The sequence below is a fragment of the Rhinatrema bivittatum genome, chromosome 10 (assembly GCF_901001135.1).
Source record: "Rhinatrema bivittatum chromosome 10, aRhiBiv1.1, whole genome shotgun sequence".
NCBI lineage: Eukaryota > Metazoa > Chordata > Amphibia > Gymnophiona > Rhinatrematidae > Rhinatrema > Rhinatrema bivittatum.
Genome location: NC_042624.1, coordinates 48,555,249 through 48,578,398, shown reverse-complemented (window position 1 = coordinate 48,578,398; position 23,150 = coordinate 48,555,249). Strand labels below are relative to the sequence as shown.

Sequence of the window (23,150 nt, the reverse complement as noted above, 5' to 3'; positions counted from 1 at the left end):
GACTCAAGAGTGGTGGTTTTATGTGTGGGGGTGTGTAGGGTGGCTGCATGTTGTGTTCTAGGGGTTCTGGAGTGTTTGTGGAAGTAAAGTTCATTATTGAGCCATGTCATGTTTTCATTGTGTAGGGTCTTGTGTATTAGAGATAAGGTTTTGAACATGATTCTCTGCGCAATGGGGAGCCAGTGCAGATCTCTGAGTATGGGAGTAATATGTTCCGATTTTCTGGTGTTGGTGAGAATGCGTGCTGCTGCATTCTGAAGCATTTGTAGTGGTAGAATGATAGTTTTGGGTAGGCCTAGGAGAAGGGCATTACAATAATCAACTTTCGAAAAAATGAGGGATTGCAGTACAGTACGGAAATTGTGTTGGTAGAGTAATGGTCTTAATTTTTTTAGAGTGTGTAGTTTGAAGAACCCATCTTTAATAATGTTGTTGATATGTTTTTTAAAATTAAGGTGGTTGTCTAATGTGACTCCAAGGTTTTTAACAGTGTTAGTGAAGTCAGGAGAAGTGAGTAATGTGTGAGTGGCAGCAATTGTTCTGTTTTATCAGGGTTAATGGCCAGATTGATGCTAGTAAGGAGGTTACTAATGGCGGTGAGGGCAGTATCCCATGTTTTAAGGGCATCATTAAGGGAGTCAGTGATGGGGATGATAATTTGTACATCATCTGCATAGATGAAGTACATAAGGCCAAGTTCTGTCAGTAGGTGACAAAGAAGGAGGATATAAATATTAAAGAGAGTAGAGGAGAGGGCAGATCCTTGTGGTACTCCGTGATTTATATTGTATGGTTGCGATTCATTGTTTTCAAAATTGACTTTATATTGCTGTCGTTGTAGGAAAGCTTCAAACCATTGCAGTGGGGTGTTAGATATGCTGATTTCCTTGAGCCGTGTAATGAGAATGTTGTGATTAATAGAATCGAAGGCCGCAGAAATGTCAAGCATGGCTAGTAGGAAGGATTGACCTTTGTCGAACCCCGTAAGTATGGTATTGATAAGAGAGATGAGTAGAGTTTCGGTGCTCATACATTTACGAAAACCATGTTGCAATGGTGAGAGAATTTCAAATTTTTCCAGGTGTTCAGTGAGCTGCGTGTTTACAATTTTTTCAAGGATTTTTGCTATGAAGGGAAGGTTGGAAATGGGTCGGTAGTTGGTTAGGTCAGACTTTGGGCTTTTTTAGAATAGGTCTGATGATAGCTTGTTTAAGCGTATTAGGGATTTCTCTGGAAGCTAGTGAGCAATTGATAATTTTAGCAATTGAGGGTGCTATGATTTCAGGGATGGAGAGAAGATGTTTGGTAGGGATGTGAATCGTGTCCTCGATCGTCTTAACGATCGATTTCGGCTGGGAGGGGGAGGGAATCGTATTGTTGCCGTTTGGGGGGGTAAAATATCGTGAAAAATCGAAAAATCGCAAAACCGGCACATTAAAACCCCCTAAAACCCACCCCTGACCCTTTAAATTAAATCCCCCACCCTCCCGAACCCCCCCCAAATGAGTTAAATAACCTGCGGGTCCAGCGGCGGTCCGGAACGGCAGCGGTCCGGAACGGGCTCCTGCTCCTGAATCTTGTTGTCTTCAGCCGGCGCCATTTTCCAAAATGGCGCCGAAAAATGGCGGCGGCCATAGACGAACACGATTGGACGGCAGGAGGTCCTTCCGGACCCCCGCTGGACTTTTGGCAAGTCTCGTGGGGGTCAGGAGGCCCCCCACAAGCTGGCCAAAAGTTCCTGGAGGTCCAGCGGGGGTCAGGGAGCGATTTCCCGCCGCGAATCGTTTCCGTACGGAAAATGGCGCCGGCAGGAGATCGACTGCAGGAGGTTGTTCAGCGAGGCGCCGGAACCCTCGCTGAACGACCTCCTGCAGTCGATCTCCTGCCGGCGCCATTTTCCGTACGAAAATGATTCGCGGCGGGAAATCGCTCCCTGACCCCCGCTGGACCTCCAGGAACTTTTGGCCAGCTTGTGGGGGGCCTCCTGACCCCCATGAGACTTGCCAAAAGTCCAGCAGGGGTCCGGAAGGACCTCCTGCCGTCCAATCGTGTTCATCTATGGCCGCCGCCATTTTTCGGCGCCATTTTGGAAAATGGCGCCGGCTGAAGACAACAAGATTCAGGAGCAGGAGCCCGTTCCGGACCGCTGCCGTTCCGGACCGCCGCTGGACCCGCAGGTTATTTAAGTCATTTGGGGGGGGTTCGGGAGGGTGGGGGATTTAATTTAAAGGGTCGGGGGTGGGTTTTAGGGGGTTTTAGTGTGCCGGCTCACGATTCTAACGATTTATAACGATAAATTGTTAGAATCTCTATTGTATTGTGTTCCATAACGGTTTAAGACGATATTAAAATTATCGGACGATAATTTTAATCGTCCTAAAACGATTCACATCCCGAATGTTTGGTGGGTATGGTGTCACTTGGATGTGTGGCAGGTTTCATTTTTTTAATGGTATTTTGAATCTCTAGGGACGTGATAGGTTCGAAGGCATTAAATATAGCAGAGGAATCATGTGGGATGGTTTTGGTCAGGGGATTATTGCCAGGGAACAGTGCCATGATTTTAACTATTTTCTCATGAAAGTATTTAGCTAAGTTCTCACTTTTGGTTTGGGCATCTTTATTACAGGTGGGAGTGGTATTGGTTTTAGTCATTTGTGTTACATACGTGAAGAGAGCGTTTGCATTAAATTGCAGATCATGTATTTTTTTTGCATGGTAATTTTTTTTTTGCATTGAGGGTTTGCTCACGATAGATACGTAGGGTTGCTCTGTAGGTATTTCTTTTTGTGAGGGAGGGGTTGTTACGCCAATCTTTTTCCAATTTCCTGAGGGTACATTTTAGAGCTGTCAGTTCAGGGGGGTGTACCATGGTTTAAGTGAAGATTTGGAGTGGCCAATTTTTTTTAGTGCGAAGGGGGCAAAGGTCGTTGGCAATGTTCCCAGTGATATAATACCATGATGTGATTGCTGAGTTGAATTCATAGATAGTCAGGATTGTCCTTTCCTAGGCTTCCTTCTCTTCCCTGCAGCTCTATGTTCTCCCTGGACCTAGCTTCTTATCCCCTTCTAAGAAGAACAACTTCAGAGTGGGACTCTTCCTATCTGTGGCTTAAGGTGGACCAGGCTAAATTCTTGACCCCAGGCTTTAAAGAAGGGTCTAACATACACTCCTTTACATACTCTCCCCTTCAACTTGACCTTGTCATGTCGAGCATCTGCCAATATTTGTGTTAACTCTTGGGAAAATAAATCATCCTTCTTATATTCTTTTTCTACCCTAAACTGGGACTGACCATTTCTCTTTGATGTGGAGGATAGGATTGATATGGCGTTCTCTAGGCCAGAGAGTACCTTCCCCTGTCCTGTCTGTTTAGAGTTCCAGCCCAATTCATGGGAACTATTTTTGAATGGGACTTGCTTAAGTTTTCTAGTGTTACCCTCCCCCATAATTTGAGGAATCAGTTAAGGTTCTCCTGGTTCCCTCTGATACAGGTTACCATGTAAAATTAAAGCAGTAAAGTCCCTGGCAGTCTTTAGACACTGAGACCTTTCATATTTTGTTTTGAGTGCTGCCTCTATGGTTTATATATCTTTGACACCAAGTTGTATACTTTCACAATGTCCCATAGAGAGGCTTCCAGAGAAGATGTTTCTATGCAGTTTGGACTGGCCCCGCAGAGTCTCAAACTGGAGATAATCTCATACTAGAACAACAACGTAAGGAAGCTTTGGAAGTATACCCACTTCTACATAAGCTTGCCCCTCTGAGGTCATCCATAAGACCTGACTGGTTGAGTATTATTGCTTGTCACTATGCATGCAGGTGTCATCTTCTTCCTGTAATTGACATATCCACTTTGAGTAGCTCCTTCCAAATAAGAGTCTATCTGCATCCTGAATCTACCAGAGCTTTGGCAGCAATCTCATCCAGCTCAATTGGGATCACAAAGTCCTTAAGTCCTATATGAGGGATAACCATGAAGTTACAGCTATGAAGCTTCACTAGATTATGTCCCCATTCTTCCTCAAAGTTGAACTCACAATCTTTATTGTCAAGCCAGGGACAGTCTTTGACAACATGTTCTTTCACTCCACAATAGGAACACACCTGTGGGACCTGGTCCCCTTTTACTTTCACACTTCCTACAAAGGATTCTTCATTTTCTTCCTCTTTCTAAGCTAGAGGGTGAAAAAAATCAATGGCATTTTCTGATCAAAGCTGGGATGTCAAAATTTTCTATGGATGCCTGGGATCATTCCTCAGGGCCATGATCCCTCCAATCCACCAGATAAAGTCTATTTCTCACCAGCTTGGAGTCAATTATTTCATTAACTTTAAATTCTGTATTGGAGTCAGATGAGACCAGAGTGGGTAGAGGGATAGTCTTGATGTACCTGTTGAGTGTTAATAGTTTAAAATAAGAGACAAGGAAGACATTAGGAATGCAGAGGGAGGAGGGGATCTTGATTCTAAAGGTCACTGGATTAATTTGTTTTAAGGCATGATAAGGCCGAATAAACCTAGGGGCAAATTTGGTGGAGGGCACTTTGAGTTGGATGCTTTGTGCTGAGCCACACTGTATCACTGAAAAGAATTAAGGGGTGAGCCTGCATTTCCTGTTGGCACCCTTCTTGTAGCAATCAGCAGTCCTTCTAAGCAGAAACCAGGTGGCCTGCCAAATCTCCCATAGATTGGACGATACTAATTCAGCCGCCAAGTTCTCCATGGACAGTTGTAGTGGCAGCACTATCCTGGGGTGACTAATAAATACTATGTAAATGGGCAAGGAATTGGAAAATTTGCTGACCCTATTTTTTATATAGCAGAACTCGACCCATGGGAGTAATGGTGTCCAGTCGTCCTGCTTGATGGAGATGCAGGCCCCCGAAGAAGCCCTCAATTAATTGACTGACCCTTTCAGTCTGACCATTAGACCAGATAGTAAGCAGAGAAGTCTAGGGTTATAGCCAATTTTTTGCATATCGCACAACAGAATCAATCATTGGTGATGCATTCCAAGAATCCATGTAATCAGAAGATGTGTTGAAAAAGGTGATTAACAAGAGTCAAAGCAGTGGTTAGGGATATGAGGGGGCAAAGTGTGCCATTTTAGAAAATCAGTCCACAATCAGCCAGGTAACTGTGCATCCTGCAGAGGGGGGAAGATCCATGATAAAGTCTATGGATATGCGAGTCCAAGGTTTCTGAGGGCTTAGGTACCGGATGTAGAAGTCTCAAGGGACGCTGGTGTGGCATGTTATTCTGGGTACAGTTGATGCATGAGGATGCATAAATCTGTACATCTGTAGTTAAGCTGGGCCACTAGTAATTACAGAAAATGAGGTCTTCTTGAAGATGCCCTGATAGCCAGCCAACTGGGAATCATGAATCCATTTTAGGACCTTTTCATGAAGGCGCCTGGGAACAACTGTCTTCCCAGGAGGAAACCAAATTGGTATCATAGCAATGGTTGTGATTATCTTGGTTGGATCAATTAGGTGTTGGGGGTTGCTGAACACAATGGCTTGGTTGAAGGATCAGGAGAGGGCGACAGCTCTGATATTTTTCTCTGTTGGCCAGTATGTGAGTCATATATCAAACTGACTGAAAAACAGACCCAGACTAGCTAGTCTTACTAGGGTTAAGTATCTTAGCAATCTGAAGGTAAAGAAAGTTCTTGTAATCCTTGAAAATAGTAAAGGAGTGCAGAGGTCTCTCCAGGAAGTGGCGGCACTCTTCCAGAGATCATTTAATAGCGAGTAACTCTCTATCACCGATACCATAGCTTTTTCCACTCGAGAAAACATCTTTGAGTAGGCACATGGTAGTAACTGGCCTTTAGGAACAGATTGGGAAAGGATGGCACCCACACCCAACAAGGAGGTGTCTACATCCAAGACAAAAGGGGGCAAGTGGTGTTGGGCCTGTGCAAGACTGCTGAAGAAAGATAGGTAGATTTTAGGAAAGTGAAGACTTGGCTGGCTTTGGATGGCCACTCCTTAGTATTAGCTCTCTTTTTTGTAAGGGCGGTAATGGGAACAGTGAGCATTGAGTAATGAGAAATAAATTGCTGATAGTAATGAGTAAAGCCCAGGAAATGCTATATCTGCTTTAAACCAACTGGCTGAGACCAATCCACTATAGTGGCAAGCTTGGAGGCCCTATACATATATGATGTACCCAACGAAAAGGAGTTTCTCTTTTTCAAATGCACATTTTTCTAACTTGAGGAAAATAAATACATGTCATGTGTTGATGAAAGTAGAGTTTACCTTCATACGATAGGACCCCGGAGGGGTTCTACTGTCGTGTCTATGAGCCAGCAATTGGCTTCTAATCATTAGGTAACTCTACGAAATGGTTTAAATTTTGTTATAGTCCACGAATATTGCACTTATCTCCTGTTGACTCAGTCTGTCTCGAGCTGCCCGACACCACGGTGTTTCGGAGCGGAGGCTCCTTCTTCAAGGGCGGGACGTTGTAGCGAGAGACTGCTAAGGCTCTGTGGAATGCTGTATAACATAAAAAACATACCATTACATCCATCCTGAATATTAGTGACTTCTGAATGTCACTGAATGCGGTCACCATGCATCCGGGCTGATACATACTTGCTATCGCGGCAATATCAATGAAGTGGACTGGACGTTAGTTGTGCGGTCAAGAATGCTCCGCTGAAAAGAATGTATACGAGGAATACTTGATAGTCCTTTTCATTATTAGAAGCGGTGCTTCCTCCGGTTTAAACGGTACTTACTGTGTTTTTGACGGCTGGTTCTTAAGCGACTCCTTTTACTAACGCGGGAAACGGCTCTATAATCGCCATTTTTAAAGGGGTTCTGACAAGGCACTTCGTGACGTGAGAGGGCTGTCTTAATGACGTGGGGGTGATGCGAGCGTGGTTGAGAGGCTGTACTGATGACGTATCGATGGTGTAGGTTACTTTGCTATCAAATTTCAGATCATCGTGAACCACTCTATTTTGTCATTCAGTCCGTCTGGTTCCAAGGAGTTGAGACGATAGATCCATTCATTTTCTTTTCTATTAAGGATATTGTCTCTATCACCACCTCTCCACGCGGATCGAACATGCTCCAATACTGTCCATGTTAAATCTCCAAATGTATGTCCTAGATCGATGCAATGCAATGTACTATGGCACAAACGATGTACAAGACGATGTACTATGGCACAAACCTTTCACCAGGTCACAGATGCAACAGAATCAGCAGTAGTCAATCTATCAAGCTATCCCCTCTCTAGGGAGGAGGATACAGTACTGAACCGCGGTTTATCATTTGTTCCCACTTATATACACGATCCCTTTACGTGCCGCATATCCCTGCATCGTTTCTTTCGCTCTCTTATGATAAAACACTACTTTCAGGATATCTCAACACCGACACCAGATGTTTCCATTGTTAAAAACAAATCTAAGTGGATCCCTCCGGGCCCCATTAATGAACAAATAAAGGCGTATCAAACATTGGTTTTAAGAGATATCGATCAGTTAGAAAAAAATAGTACACACACTTATTACAATATTTCTAGAGGAGAACGCCAGGCTATGATTACCCTGGCCACAAATCCCTCCATTATCATTAAACCCGCTGACAAAGGGGGTGCGGTAGTCATATTAGATTCAAAAGACTACAAGGCAGAAATATTGCGACAATTACAGGATCATAACTTTTACCAACCATTGGATGAAGATCCTACTCCTATTTTACAGGACAGGATACAACATCTTCTTGAGGATGCCCAACACAAAGGTTATATAACCACCAGAGAATTCAACTTTCTTCGAGTGCAACATCCGAGGACTCCAGTTATATATGGGGTCCCTAAGATACACAAGACCCTCATTAATCCACCACATCGCCCCATTATTTCAGCAAATGGTTCTGTCTTAGAACCATTGGCGAAATTTGTAGACCACTTTTTGAGATCGGAGGTTCCAACAGCGAAATCATATATACAAGATACTTCGGATATGTTGCGTAAATTGGCACAATTACAAACAGTTCCAGAAGACAGTTTTCTGGTTACCCTGGACATAGAGGCTCTTTACACAAACATACCCCAGACAGAAGCTTTAATCCTCATCAAGGAAGTTTTTTCAAGAAGGACGCGACCGCACAGAATACCGTCACGATTTTTGTACAAATTATCAGAAATCATACTTTGTCACAATTACTTTGCATTTGAAAAGCAGTATTTCTTGCAGATACATGGGGTTGCCATGGGGTCCCCGGTGGCCCCAGATCTGGCAAATCTTTTTGTTGCACAATTTGAAGAGGCCATGGTGTATCCCTCAAGGTATTTCAGTTATGTCAAACAATGGACAAGATATATAGACGACATATTCTTTGTGTGGACAGAAACAGAAGCACTTTTACTTCAATTCCATCAGTGGTTGAATCAAGCTCATCCCAATTTGAAATTCACAATTACATATCACAACAGTTCGATATCTTATTTGGATATTAACATTATCAAGAATGGATCAACTCTGCAGACCACTCTATATAGAAAACCCACGGACAGGAACAATTTATTACGTTTCGACAGTCACCACCCCAGAAGATTCAAGGAGGGTTTACCAGTAGGACAGTTCTTTAGGATGCGAAGATTATGCTCAGAACAAGAAGAGTTTCACAAACAGGCTCAGGCTTTGACTACACGGTTCACAGTTAGAGGCTATCCTAAACAGGTTATTAAACATGCGTATAAACGAGCCACATTTTCAGATAGGGAAACCCTTCTCCAATACAAGAATAAACCAGACGTCCCAGATTTAATCTGTGTACTTCCACACACACAACTTACCACGCAAATAAGGAATGTACTTATAAAATACTGGCATGTTCTCAGTCCTTATCCAGAATTCAATAATTCACCCATGTTTTCATATTCAAGAGGTCGTAATATACGACAGTATGTGATCAAGGCAGCACTACCGGAACCAGTGAAACCAGTTACCATCGGACAAACTATCTGTGGCAAATGTATTTTTTGCCCACAAGCGCATCTCGGCACTATTTGGCATCATCCCAGTACAGGACAGGCAGTTAAATTAAACAGTGATGTGGACTGCAACACTGACTATGTCATCTATGCACTGCAGTGCCCCTGTCCCAAGATCTATATAGGAAGAACAACAAGGAAAATTAGGATCAGGCTCACGGAGCACAAATGCCGTATTAATAATAAGGACGTCAAAGCTCCCACGGTGCAGCATTGCATCGATCTAGGACATACATTTGGAGATTTAACATGGACAGTATTGGAGCATGTTCGATCCGCGTGGAGAGGTGGTGATAGAGACAATATCCTTAATAGAAAAGAAAATGAATGGATCTATCGTCTCAACTCCTTGGAACCAGACGGACTGAATGACAAAATAGAGTGGTTCACGATGATCTGAAATTTGATAGCAAAGTAACCTACACCATCGATACGTCATCAGTACAGCCTCTCAACCACGCTCGCATCACCCCCACGTCATTAAGACAGCCCTCTCACGTCACGAAGTGCCTTGTCAGAACCCCTTTAAAAATGGCGATTATAGAGCCGTTTCCCGCGTTAGTAAAAGGAGTCGCTTAAGAACCAGCCGTCAAAAACACAGTAAGTACCGTTTACTTTAAACCGGAGGAAGCACCGCTTCTAATAATGAAAAGGACTATCAAGTATTCCTCGTATACATTCTTTTCAGCGGAGCATTCTTGACCGCACAACTAACGTCCAGTCCACTTCATTGATATTGCCGCGATAGCAAGTATGTATCAGCCCGGATGCATGGTGACCGCATTCAATGACATTCAGAAGTCACTAATATTCAGGATGGATGTAATGGTATGTTTTTTATGTTATACAGCATTCCACAGAGCCTTAGCAGTCTCTCGCTACAACGTCCCGCCCTTGAAGAAGGAGCCTCCGCTCCGAAACACCGTGGTGTCGGGCAGCTCGAGACAGACTGAGTCAACAGGAGATAAGTGCAATATTCGTGGACTATAACAAAATTTAAACCATTTCGTAGAGTTACCTAATGATTAGAAGCCAATTGCTGGCTCATAGACACGACAGTAGAACCCCTCCGGGGTCCTATCGTATGAAGGTAAACTCTACTTTCATCAACACATGACATGTATTTATTTTCTGCATATATTATCATGTTATGAGATATTGGGTCTATATTCCAGTGCATTTTTCTAACTTGGCATATAGGTCACATGTGCACAGTTGCTGTAGCACCATTTTTATGTGTGACCGGTGTGTCTGGAGGTTAGACAAATAAATTAAAATATCATCCAGGTACACTATTACACAGGTATATAGAAGATCTCAAAATATGTCATTAATGAATTTCTGGAAGATTGTTGGGGCACTGCACAAGCCAAAGCGTAGTGGCCATCCCGGGCGTTGAAGGTGGTCTTCCATTCATCCCCCTCATGTATACAAATGAGGTTATATGCCCACTTGCAGATCCAGCTTGGTAAATATCGAAGATCCTTGGAGCCAGTCAAATAATTTCAATATTAGTGGGAGAGGGTACCTGTTCTTTATGGTGATGGCATTCAGCCTATGGTAATCGATGCATGGGTGTAACGATTCATCCTTCGTGCCTACAAAGAAGAATCTGGTGATAACTGGGGATGAGGAGTGTCTAATCAAGTCTCACTCAAGATACTCCCAAATATATTGCAACATGGCTTCAGTTTCAAGGATGGATAGCAAGTACATTCTACTCCAAGGGGCCATCTTTCCAGGCAATAAGTCTATAGCACAGTCATAAAAGTGGTGCTGGGGTAATTTCTCGTCTGGTTTTTCACTGAAGACATCTAAAAATGCCATATAGAGGAGGAACAGCCTGGGCAGATCAGTAAGATCTGAGCAGCTAAGTTGAAGAGATGCAGATACAGAATGCAGGCATTTCTGGAAGCAATAAGGAACAAATACCTCCACTCCCCCAGTCGACCACTGGTCCACACTGTTGTAACCAAGGCAGGCTGAGAATCACCGGATTGACAGATCTTGGGAGAATAAAAAATGAGATACATTCTGCATGTAGTAAGCCCAAGGGCTCCATGGTGTAGCAGATGACCCCTGGCAAGGATTCCCCATATATTGTGGAGATACAAATGGTTTTTTTCCCAAGGGATATAAGGGTGATATGGAATTTATCTATGTGTGTCATCAATGAAGTTGCCCATCACCCCCTAGTCCAAAAAAGCCTCCATGAAGAAACTTGAAATAGCAGAGTCCAGGTGAACAACAGACAATTCTTAGTAGGAGAAAGAAAAACGCACTACCTTCAGTTACTTTTCCTACCAACCCTAGGCTTGGGTGTTTTCTGACTTCTCAGTAGGGATGTGAATCGTTTTTTGGCGATTTAAAATATCGTCCGATATATTTTAAATCATCAAAAATCGTTAGAGCCGCGATACAATAACAATTCCCCCGATTTATCGTCAAAAAATCGTAAATCGGGGGAAGGGGGAGGGGAAGGGGGAGGGCGGGAAAACCGGCACACTAAAACAACCCTAAAACCCACCCCGACCCTTTAAAATAAATCCCCCACCCTCCCGAACCCCCCAAAATGCCTTAAATTACCTGGGGTCCAGAGGAAGGGTCCCGTGTGATCTTTTACTCTCGGACCTCCGTGCATTGTCAAAGGTAGCGCCGGCGCCATTTTGTTTTTTTGTCCCCCGACGGCAGGAGCGTAGGAGATCGCTCCCGGACCCCCGCTGGACCCCCAGGGACTTTTGGCCAGCTTGGGGGGGCCTCCTGACCCCCACAAGACTTGCCAAAAGTCCAGCAGGGGTCCGGAACGACCTCCTGCAGTTGAATCGTTTTTCCGTACGGAAAAACGATTCACGGTAGGAGATCGTTCCGGACCCCCAGGGACCCCCAGGGACTTTTGGCCAGCTTGGGGGGGCCTCCTGACCCCCAAAAGACTTGCCAAAAGTCCAGCGGGGGTCCGGAACGACCTCCTGCAGTCGAATCGTTTTTCCGTACGGAAAAACGATTCGCGGTAGGAGATCGCTCCCGGACCCCCGCTGGACTTTTGGCAAGTCTTGTGGGGCTCAGGAGGCCCCCCCAAGTTGGCCAAAAGTCCCTGGGGGTCCAGCAGGGGTCCGGGAGCGATCTCCTACGCTCCTGACGTCGGGGGACAAAAAAACAAAATGGCGCCGGCGCTACCTTTGACCTGTCATATGACAAGTCAAAGGTAGCACCGGCGCCATTTCTACAACGCACGGAGGTCTGAGAGTAAAAGATCACACCCGGGCCCTTCCTCTGGACCCCAGGTAATTTAAGGCATTTTGGGGGGGTTCGGGAGGGTGGGGGATTTATTTTAAAGGGTCGGGTAGGTTTTAGGGTTGTTTTAGTGTGCCGGTTTTCCCGCCCTCCCCCTTCCCCTCCCCCCCCACTGGACCCCAGGTAATTTAAGGCATTTTGGGGGGGTTTGGGAGGGTGGGGGATTTATTTTAAAGGGTCGGGGTGGGTTTTAGGGATGTTTTAGTGTGCCAGTTTTCGATTTACACGATATTTAAAAAACCCAAACTGCGACGATCTGATTCCCTCCCCCTGCCAGCCGAAATCGATCGTTAAGACGATCGATCACACGATTCACATCTCTACTTCTCAGACAACAGGCAACATAGTGACCCTTGCCAGCTCAATACAGACATAAATTGTGAGTCTTTCTCCACTGTTTCTCCTCTTCCGAGAGCTGCATGAGCTCATCATCCAGTGAAGGCTGTGGGAGAGTCCAAATTCAGGGTAATAGAGGCTTTTGAAACTTTGGAGTAGGTGAGTGTGGTATCTGAGAGGATCCCATTTTTGGGACACAAAGATATTAAGTCATCCAGCCTTATCATGTGTCTCGACCTGCAAATTCGTCCTTGATGTGATTCAATAGGCCATGCCAGAAGACTGCATCTGGGCCTCTTCATTCCAGAAGAGCTTGGACACTAGGATTTGGAAATATATTGCATATTGTCCCATGGTCATGAAGCCCTGTCTCAGCCAGAGAAGCTCTGAGTCTGAAAAAGATGCTCATTCATCTTTTTTGTGATGTTTTTCTCCTATAAGGTGAATTTTATTATGAACTGTAATATTTTTATTCTTTTATGATTTTGACTTTCTGTTCATATAATGTTTGCTAGTCATTACCTGATGTTCTATGTTTTATTTATGTACTTTCTACAAGGCAATAAAGACAGAATAAGAGAGATTTAAATAAATAAATGTGTTTTAAATTTCTGAGTAGATTCCTTTTCCTGGAATTGTTGCTTAGGTGCAAATAAGTTGAACATATGCTACTTTCCAAGACTTTCCTCTGGCCTGCACAACTTTAAAAGAATATAAACTGTAAACCAATATATATATCTTAAACTGAATCAAAGATATATAAAATACATACCTGATAAGGATCACTATAGTTTTCAATCTCTCCACTTGCAGTTTTGCATTTACCATCATTGAAATCCCAATGTGAATATGGGACTGCTGGAAAATCTCTGCTTCCTGTATTGAAATAGCTTCCACAGGTACTGTGAGTGCCAGAACCACCGGCTGCGCCACACATGTGATTAATTACAGCATCCACATATATGTATACCTAAATAAAGAGAATCTTAATAGTTTACTCTTTTACCATAAAATGCCCATCTTGTTTTAAAAAAAATGTCACTATACTTACTCTAGTTCACTAATTCAAAAATGAAAAATATTTTAGCAAAGGGATGCTTGGTATAATCTATAGCATATTTTTGTCGGCAGGCTTGCTCTTTTTAATGAGACAACTAAGCCTTGAAAAACCTGGCAGTCTGCTTTACCTAAAAAAAAGTAATAACTAGGCAATCCGGACACCCGGGGTTCTATCCCGCCCCTGCCCATCTGAGCCAGATACCCAACATTACACAGATACAATGAAAGCCTGCGTCATAACTGGGATGCAAATAGCCACAACCGTTTATTAGAGTACCCTAACAGGGTACTCAGCCAATCGCTGAGAGGTGACCCCAAGTCTCCTCTCTTCCTTACCGGCACCTCCCTGATTCATATACAGCTCTCAGTGTCACAATAAACTTCCAGGACTCGGTTGCCGCTGCTGCGACTGAGAATAACAATGAACCATCATAATTTGCTAACAATTCATATTAGCTGATAAAGGGAGTGGGTTGGGCGGGGAATCTTGCCGAACCACACCGTGGCCAAGGGAGAAGAGAGAGAAGAGACCAAACGAAGGGGAGCCGGTGGGTTTAAGTTTCCCGCCAGTCCCTCCCCCCTCGACCAATGTTGTCGTGTCACTGCTCCCTGCCAATCGCATGGCCCGGTGATGGGATGCGTTCCAATGATATCACCATCCATGATGACAGACCGACCGGGGGAAGCATCAAGAGCACTGCCCCCCCCCCCCAAGGTGTCGATGAAGATGCCGCACATGGTGCCAGTCGCACATGGTCAGCGCCATCACCAACTGCTGCTGCTGGAAGGGGGGGAGAGAAGGGATTCCCCTCGCTCCTGTTGGTAAGCCTAGCCCAGCATGGCAGAGGCAATGCCTCCACGGATGCAGTGGGTACCTGCACATCCGTGCTGGGATGCCTTCCATTAACTGGGCAGCCCAGACACCCAGGATTCTATCCTGCCCCCGCCTATCCGAGCTGGACATCCAACATTACACATTAAAAAAATGTTGCTATACAAAGAACTTACTCTAGTTATCTAATTCTAAAATGAAAAATATTTTAGCAAAGGCTCGCTTGATATATTCTATAGTATCTTTATGTTGGCAGGCTTGTTCTTTTTAATGAGACAACTAAGCCTTGAAAAACCTGGCAAAATACTTTACCTAAAAAATAAAGTAATTCTAGCAAGTATACGCACATTGATCAGAGTATTTTCACTAATGGGAGGATTATATTCACTTACTCCAACATTGTTGCATCTAGTAACCATGTCTCTGAATTCTTCTTCATTGCCAGATCGTGAACAGAGTTTATAACTGATTGGTTGGTATCTTTCCCACCATGGTCTAAATGGATTTGTAATTACAATATTTTCATTTGGAGGAGAAATCTGCAAGTATAAAGGTTGGTTTTTAAAAAGCTTGCTTGACTATAAACATAAAATAAATAGATACAGCAAAGTATTTCCTAAGAAACATTTGAATACATTATAGATATGCTATATTCCTGTTTCATATCTAATGAAAAACAAAAAAGAAACTACTTCATGGTCTTTTGCCCAGTGGTAAATCTATATTTTGTATTTAAACTATAAAGTTATGTTATTTTAATAGCATCTATATAACCTTTCGAAACATTCAATAACTCTGACAATTGAAAAAATAGTTTTTCTGCAGAATATAAGCCGGATAGCCCAATTTGGCTAGTAGAAACACATGAGATCTTTGTCAAAGAATTATGAATGTTTATGAAAGTTGCAAGTGGTCAATAGTGAAAGCGGAAGCCTTGATGACTAGTTTTATTTCACACAAATAATTCAACCTCTTTGTGTGACTGTTACCATGTGTCCAATATATCCACAATTATTCTTCCGTGTACTTAGTGTGAGGTATATTTTGCATATATTGTATATCAAGAATAACAGAGTTGCTTACCTGTAACAGGTGTTCTCCTAGGATAGCAGGATGTTAGTCCTCACACATGGGTGACATCATCGGATGGAGTCCGTCACAGAAAACATATGTCAAAGTTTCTACATCCACGTGGGGTCCCTCTTCAATCTTATAACATAGAATTACGATAAAACTCAAATAAAAAATAGGAGAAAAAACTCTGCGGGGTGGTGGGTAGGTTTCATGAGGACTAACATCCTGCTGTCCTAGGAGAACACCTGTTACAGGTAAGCAACTCTGCTTTCTCCTAGGACAAGCAGGATGGTAGTCCTCACACATGGGTGAATCCCTAGCTACAGGCTGCTCCCTAACATAAAAGGGGGACCAAGAAGCATCAACTAGATGCCAATGGGCACAACAACCACAATGCTGTTTGTAACAGAGGGGGAGACAGCCTGAACCCAAACAATAGGCCTTAGGCAGGGAGAGTTGGGTTCTACACCTCAAAGAGACTCCGAAGGGCAGACTGGCTGAACCTTCTGTCACGTCAGCTATCCCTATCCAGACAGAAGTAAAATGTGAATGTGTGGAGAGAACTCCACATCTCAGTTTTGCAGATCTCCTCCATGGGACCTGCTCACAGTGTGCCATCAATGTTGCCATGGCTCTGACAGAATAAGCCTTGAGATGACCCCCAAGATGCAGTCCCGTCTGGGCACAACAGAAGGAGATGCAATCTGCTAGCCAATTGGATAGTGTCTGTTTGGCAACAGTAACACCTAATCTATTCCTGTCAAAAGTTGGGTGGACTGACTATGGGTTTCTGTCTGCTCCAGGTAGAAGGTTAAAGCTCTCTTGCAATCCAAATTGTGCAGTACTCATTCATCATGGTGCGAATGGGGCCTGGGAAAGAATGCTGGCAGGACAATTGACTAAGATGCAAATCCAACACCAGTTTAGGTAGGAACTTAGGGTGCATATGTAAGACCATCCTGTCATGATAAAACTTGGTATAAGGTGGATAAGTCATTAAGGTCTGGAGCTCAATAACCCTGTGTGCTGAAGTGACCGCCACCAAAAATATGACCTTCCAGGTCAGGTACTTTAGGTCACAGGTATATAACATCTCAAAAGGACCTTTCATCAGCTGAGCTAGCACCACATTGAGGTCCCAGGACACCACAGGAGGCCTCAGGGGGGGTTTCAACTGAAGCAGGCCCCGCATGAACTGTACCACTATAGACTGCACAGAGATGGGCATATCATCTATACCTTGGTGGTATGCGCCAATAGCACTAAGATCTATATATTTATTTGTGTATTTTAAATACCATCATTCCAAAAGAAGATCACAATGGTTTACAAAAGCAACATTCACATTATTTGTCCACACAACATCAGAACATGGGACATTCACATTGTAGGTCAACACAACATCAAAACATGTTAGCTGCATTGTTAAATAGTAATTCATGATGAATTAGGTTCTTTTAGGTAATCTTCATGAGGTAGTCAGTAAGATGTCTTAACATTCTTTCAGGTCTCTTAAATAACTGTCGATCGTTCATTAATCCATATCTATGTAATTTACTACAGTTGTAAATTTTATAATAGATCATACGCTTTTTTGAAGAGACATGTTTTCAGTTCACATTGAAGCTCTTTCTTTCAGTAGTGAGACGTAACTCCTCAGGTAGGGAGTTCCATAGTTTGGGGCCCACTATAGAGAATATACTATCTCTTATTAGTACTGGATGAGTGTTCAGTGGTGTAGGTACTCTTAATATTCCTTTGTTTTGTGATCTAAGTGTTTGTTGTGCTGTGTATGGTTCGAGATTTATACCTAATAAGCAGGATTTATTATCATTTGTTGTGTTGAAGATGAGTCGCGAAGCACCGGCAGGTGTATCGCGTACCCGCTGCTCTTCCCCTTCCCCCCCCCCTTTCACCTCAGCGAGACAAACACTGCTGCCATTCCTGCCCGGGCTATCAGCACATTCAAGCCCCAAGGGGAACGGCAGCAATGTTTTGTGGAAGCCAGCAACAGGAATGTGACCTTTTTTTCTTCCCGCCCCTGTGGCCCAGAAGAGGAAGTGATGTTTACGGGGCATGCGGGAAGAAGAAAAGGCCATGCATGCTGCTGCTGCAGAAGGAACACGGTGCCGCTGCCCCCCCCCCCCGGCTCAGACCTCCCCTTCTCTCGCCAGCGTGACACCAGCAAGAAAATATAAAATTAATAATAATCAAACTGCAAAAAAAAATAGGCTGGGGTGGGGAGAAAAGCATAAAATTATAGAGATGTGAATCGGAACTGGAATCGGTTCCGGTTTTGGATTTGTGGACTATCAGGAAATTATTTTTCCCACGGTTCAATCTTTGTTTTTGTTTTTGTTTTTTATTGGCTGCGCAGAGCCGATAACCCAAAAACACAGCCTGACCCTTTAAAATTAGTTCTTTAGTATCTCCCCACCCTCTGGACCCCTCCAAACCCCCCCAAAAAACTTTTAAGTACCTGGTGGTCTAGTGGGAGTCCCAGGAGCATTCTCCCGCTCTCTGGCCATCGGCTGCCAGTAAACAAAATGGCGCCGATGGCCCTTTGCCCTTAGTATGTGACAGGGTATCCGTGCCATTGGCTGGCCCCTGTCACATGGTAGGAGCACTGGATGACCCTGTGCCTCCCTGCTTGTTGACATACCATATGGCTACTTGGTTGTCTGTCTGGATCAGGATAATTTTGTTGGACAAACGATCTATGAAAGCCCATAGAGTGCACCTGATCGCCTGAAGCTCCAGGAAGTTGATTTGATATTGTGCTTCCTGAGCAGACCATAGGTCCTGGGTGCAGAGTCTGTTGACATGAGCACCCCACTCCAGGTTGGACGCATCTATGGTAAAGACAATTTGGGTAGGGGGTGTTTGGAAAAATATTCCCTGCTCCAGATTCGAGAGAAACGCCACCAGGACAAGGAGTTCCAGAGATACGGAGTGATGCTATGCAAGGCTGGAGGTCCTGGATGGCCTGACACCACTGCAACCTCAAGGTCCATTGGGCTTTGTGCATGTATAAGCATTCCAAGAGAATAACATGGACGGTTGTGGCCATGTGGCCCAACAGCCTCAACATGTGCCACACTGATACCTTTTGTCTCTATTGAATCACCTCCACTATGGATACCAAAGTGAGCACCCTGGAATGCGACAGAAAGGCTTTCGCCTGAGCCAAATCTAGCAGGGCTCCTATGAAGTCCAATCGAGGTGACGGGCTAAGATGAGATTTTGGGTAGTTGATGATGAACCCTAGTGACTCCAATACTCAAATGGTCAAGAGCAAGGACCAATCTGCTCCTGCCTGAGAGGTGCTCTTGACCAGTCAATTATCCAGATAGGGGAAAACATGCACTCCCAGCCTGTGAAGGTGTGCCCCCATGTAGGGGCAATGTTAGCTCAAATGGCACCACTCTGGAAGTGCTGGTTTCCCACCACAAATCTGAGACACTTCCTGTGACCTGGAAAGATCTTGATGTAAGTGTACATGTCCTTTAAATCAAGGGAGCATAGTCAGTAGAGATGTGAATCGTGTGCCCGATCTTCTTAACAATCGGGTTCGGCTGGAGGGAGAAAAAAATCTGATCGCTGGAGATGTGAATCGGAATCGGTTCCGATTCACATCGTTAATTTTTTTTTTAGTGAGGCCCGACCCTTTAAAATTGACCCCTTACCTTCCCCCACCCCCTGAATCCCCCCAAAACATTTTACGAGTACCTGGTGGTCCAGTGGGGGCACGGGGACCGATCTCCCGCTCTCGGGCCATCAGCGCCATTTTGACTGCCACTCAAAAATGGCGCCGATGGCCCGATTAAAAAAAAAAAGCACCCGACCCTTTAAAGATGACCCCTTAGCTTCTCCCACCCTCCCGATCCCCCCAAAACATTTTTAAATTACCTGGTGGTCTAGTGGTGGTCCCAGGAGCGATCTCCCGTTCTCGGGCCGTCGGCTGCCACTCATAAAGATGGCGCCGATGGCCCTTTGCCCTTACCATGTGACAGTGTATCCGTGCCATTGGCCAGCCCCTGTCACATGGTAAGAGCACTGGATGGCCGGCGCCATCTTTAAAGCGATTCACATTCCTAATAGTCCCCTTTTTGTAGGAAGGGAATCAGGGTGCCCAGGGATACTACCTTGATCTTTTCCTTTTTCAGAAACTTGTTCAAAGTCCTCAGGTCTAGGATGGGATGGAGTCCTCCTGCTCTCTTTGGAATCAGGAAGTACCGAGAGTAGAATCTCTGCTCCCTTTGCCTTGGTGGGATAGGATCAACTGCTCCGGCTGTGAAGAGGGTAGAGAGCTCCCTTAATAGTACTTCCTGATGCATTAACAGCACCCAAAAAGGGTACGGAGAAGAATTTGGCAGGCCACCCAATAGAATCAATTGGTACCCTTGTCAGATGATGGACAGAACCCACTGGTCCGAGGTTATACTGAGCCACCGATTTACAAAGAACCATAGCCCGCCCCAGACTGAGGTCCAGCATCTCTGTTATGGGAGGCTGGCTCATGCTCCCTACAATCCAGTCAAAACCCCATCCTGGCGCTTGGTTGGGATGCTTGATGAGGCTTTGGAGCTTGCTGCTGTCTGGGACAGTTGAGAGAGTTCATCCTCTGTGAACAGGAAAGAGGGGATGGAGGAAAGTACTTCCTCTGGCGATAGAAAGACCTCCTCTGACCCAGCCTCAAAGACCTCGTGGCCAAGGAGGGCAGGTCCGAAGTGCTTCCAGAGAGATGCTGGAGAGACTCATGATGATCCTGCAACTAAGCCACCACGTCCCTCACCTTATCTCTGAAGAGATTCTCTCCTGTGCACGGCAGGTCAGCGAGTCTTTCCTGTACCTCCGGTCAGAGATCAGAGGCCCACAGCCATGCTGTTCTGCGAGAGCCGATTCCCGCTGCAGAGACTCTCAATGCTGTCTCAAAAACATCGTAGGTGGAGCGCACCTCGTGTTTTCCGCACGTCAGGCCTTGACGCACCAGAGACAAAAAGGTGTCTAGCTGCTGTTGAGGCAGTGGCTTGGCTGCCTCCTGTACCTGCTTCCAGAGATTGCGAGAATATTGGCTCATGTAGAGCTAGTACGAGGCAATGCAGGCAATAAGCATAGCCCCCTGAAAGACCTTCCTCCCAAAGGGTCCAGTGCTCTATGATCCCTCCCCGGGGGTGGTGAAGCATGGGTCTGAGAACACTAGGCCTTCTTGAGAGTGGATTCAACCACTACCGAATGATGTGCTAGCTGACACCTTTCAAACCTGGTAGCCTGTTGGATGAGGTAAACCCCGCCCGCCTTCCTATTCATAGGAGGTACCGTGAGGAGGTGCTCCCAAATCCTCAACAGCAACTCTTTAAAGATCTTGTGTACTGGGACTACCACGATCTCTAAGAGCCTCTACAAACTGGAGGATTTCCAGCCTCTTGTGCCTGGCATTCTGCTCAGTCATCAACTGAAACTGGATAGCCTCCAGCATTGCCTTTACAAGCCTGCAAAGGTCAGGTCCTCAGGTAGAGACCTCGTTTATTCCTCTGGAGGAAATGAATCTGAGGGGAGACCCTCTGAGTCTTCGGAGGATTCTGCAGTGTCATCCTCCTAGGGGTCATAAGGGGCCTCATTCTCACTGTAATCCACAGGGAATGAAGCCCTGGGTGCTCGGCCTTTGTCCAGAGGTCTAGGCACCAGTGGCACAGATGGGGCTTTCTCCTCAGGAAAACCGGTGATGAGCACCGCATCAGTCAGGGGAAACATAGTGCCCCGCTGGGCATCAATGGCTTCCTGGGAACTGGCACCAGCTGAGTTGATAACACTCCTATGAGTACATTGATATTCTCCAATAGCGGTTCCAACAGGGCCACCATCAGTGCCACCAGATCAATGCTCTTCAGTGTCCGATAGACCACAAGCTGGATTCTGTGCTCCAACTCCTCCTCAAAAGTTGCTGATGCCAAAATGGACTGGGAGGCAGGAGGGGTGGCCGGATCTTCCTCGGTTCCTTGAGGTGAATCAACAACTGACACCAGAACCAGTGGAGATTGTTGTGGACCCCCATTGATGAAGGATGGGTCGCTTTGGCGGCTTCATGGCAAGCTACAGCACCAATCCAAGCCCGGCACCTTGCATTGAAGGCGACTGGTGCCAATGCTTCCTCAGCTTCCCTCAATGCTCAGCTCTGTCTTTCCCCAGTGCCAAGGTCAAAGATGATGAACCCTATATCCTCTACCTGGAAGAGACCCACAGGGGCTGGTCCCCAGTGCCCCTATCCGCTGGTGGCATCAACAGAATGGATGGCCTCGCCGGTGTTGTTGGCTCGGTGTCCATCAGTGTCCACCAGGAGGTAACAATGGCAATATTGGGATCTGGGCAATGATCCCATGATCCAGTGAGAGCAACTGACAGCTGGAGAGATGGAAGTCTCCCCTTACTTTTCCCCTCTCCATTTCCATATAGGAGACTTGAAGTCAGTAAGAAGCTGCTCCGTTTCTGTAGTTGACTGAAGACAGCACCATTTTTGGACATAATTCTCCCCAGTGACAGGGAATCCAGGTTGCAAGGTACCATAGGAGGGATCCAATGGAGGCCTTTCTCTTCTTCATGGGGTAGGTAAAAAAAAAAAGGGCACCAGCCCCTAATTCTACTCTCCCAGTACCCATCTCAACTGGGTGGTCCAACCAGGAGAGAGTAAGAATTCACTCATGTATGTAGGGGGGCTTGCCACACAGACATCCCGGTGCACCAGTGACACTGTCTTGGCACAGTTGTGATCAACATTAACATGGTGTCTGCACTACTTTGCATCAGTGCAGTGATGCTGAACCTTGCAATGGTTGGCATAGGTGCACCCAACACAGTGCAGGACCCTGGTTCAGTACTGGCATTGCTGCCTATGGCCACAGAATAGCATGTTTTATTGCCTATATCAATTCTGCTGAAACTTGTGGTGCTGCTCTGCAATGGCACTGAAGGCACACTTCATTCATTGTATATTTTGCCCATGCTGATTCCCTCAGTGCTTGCTTGGTACCATATGGTGCCAAGCATTCAATGTCACTGGATGGAGCTTGGTGATGCTCACGGCTGATGATACCCGAACATGATTAGCACCATTCAGATGAATCAGTACTGGTGACCCTCAGTGGCACCTGACAGCGCATGGCACTGATGGCCACGTGCTGTATATTGTTCGATGGTACTCCATGGCACTTGGTGCTGATGGCATCCATGGCACCTAACACAGTCAACGGTGCTTACAACACTTGATGGCATCCAATGGCACCCATGACACTCAACAGTGTCCCCGATGCTTGGTGGTGTCAATGACTTCCAGTATCCACAGTGCTTGACAGCACACACAGCATAGATGACACCCATGACACTCAGCAGATCAATGCTACCCACAGTGCCCAATGTCCACAAAACCTATGGTACTTATGTCATCAATGGTGCCCACGGGTGCTGGATGGTGTGTGGTGCCAACACCGAATGGCACTTGATGGCACCTCACATGAGCAACATGTGATGGCT

At 45.4% G+C, this 23,150-nt stretch overlaps 1 protein-coding gene across 2 annotated transcripts in view; it reads right to left on the bottom strand.

Moving 5' to 3' along the window:
• LOC115100201 (pancreatic alpha-amylase-like) overlaps positions 1 to 23,150 on the bottom strand; it is a 57,571-nt gene that overhangs the window by 18,927 nt on the left and 15,494 nt on the right. For both annotated transcript variants that reach the window (XM_029618518.1, XM_029618519.1), the window contains exons 3-4: positions 14,942 to 15,088; positions 13,431 to 13,628 (exon numbers count right to left, since the gene is read on the bottom strand). In XM_029618518.1, coding sequence (XP_029474378.1) covers positions 13,431 to 13,628; positions 14,942 to 15,088 — 345 coding nt within the window. The remainder of the gene's footprint in view (positions 1 to 13,430; positions 13,629 to 14,941; positions 15,089 to 23,150) is intronic.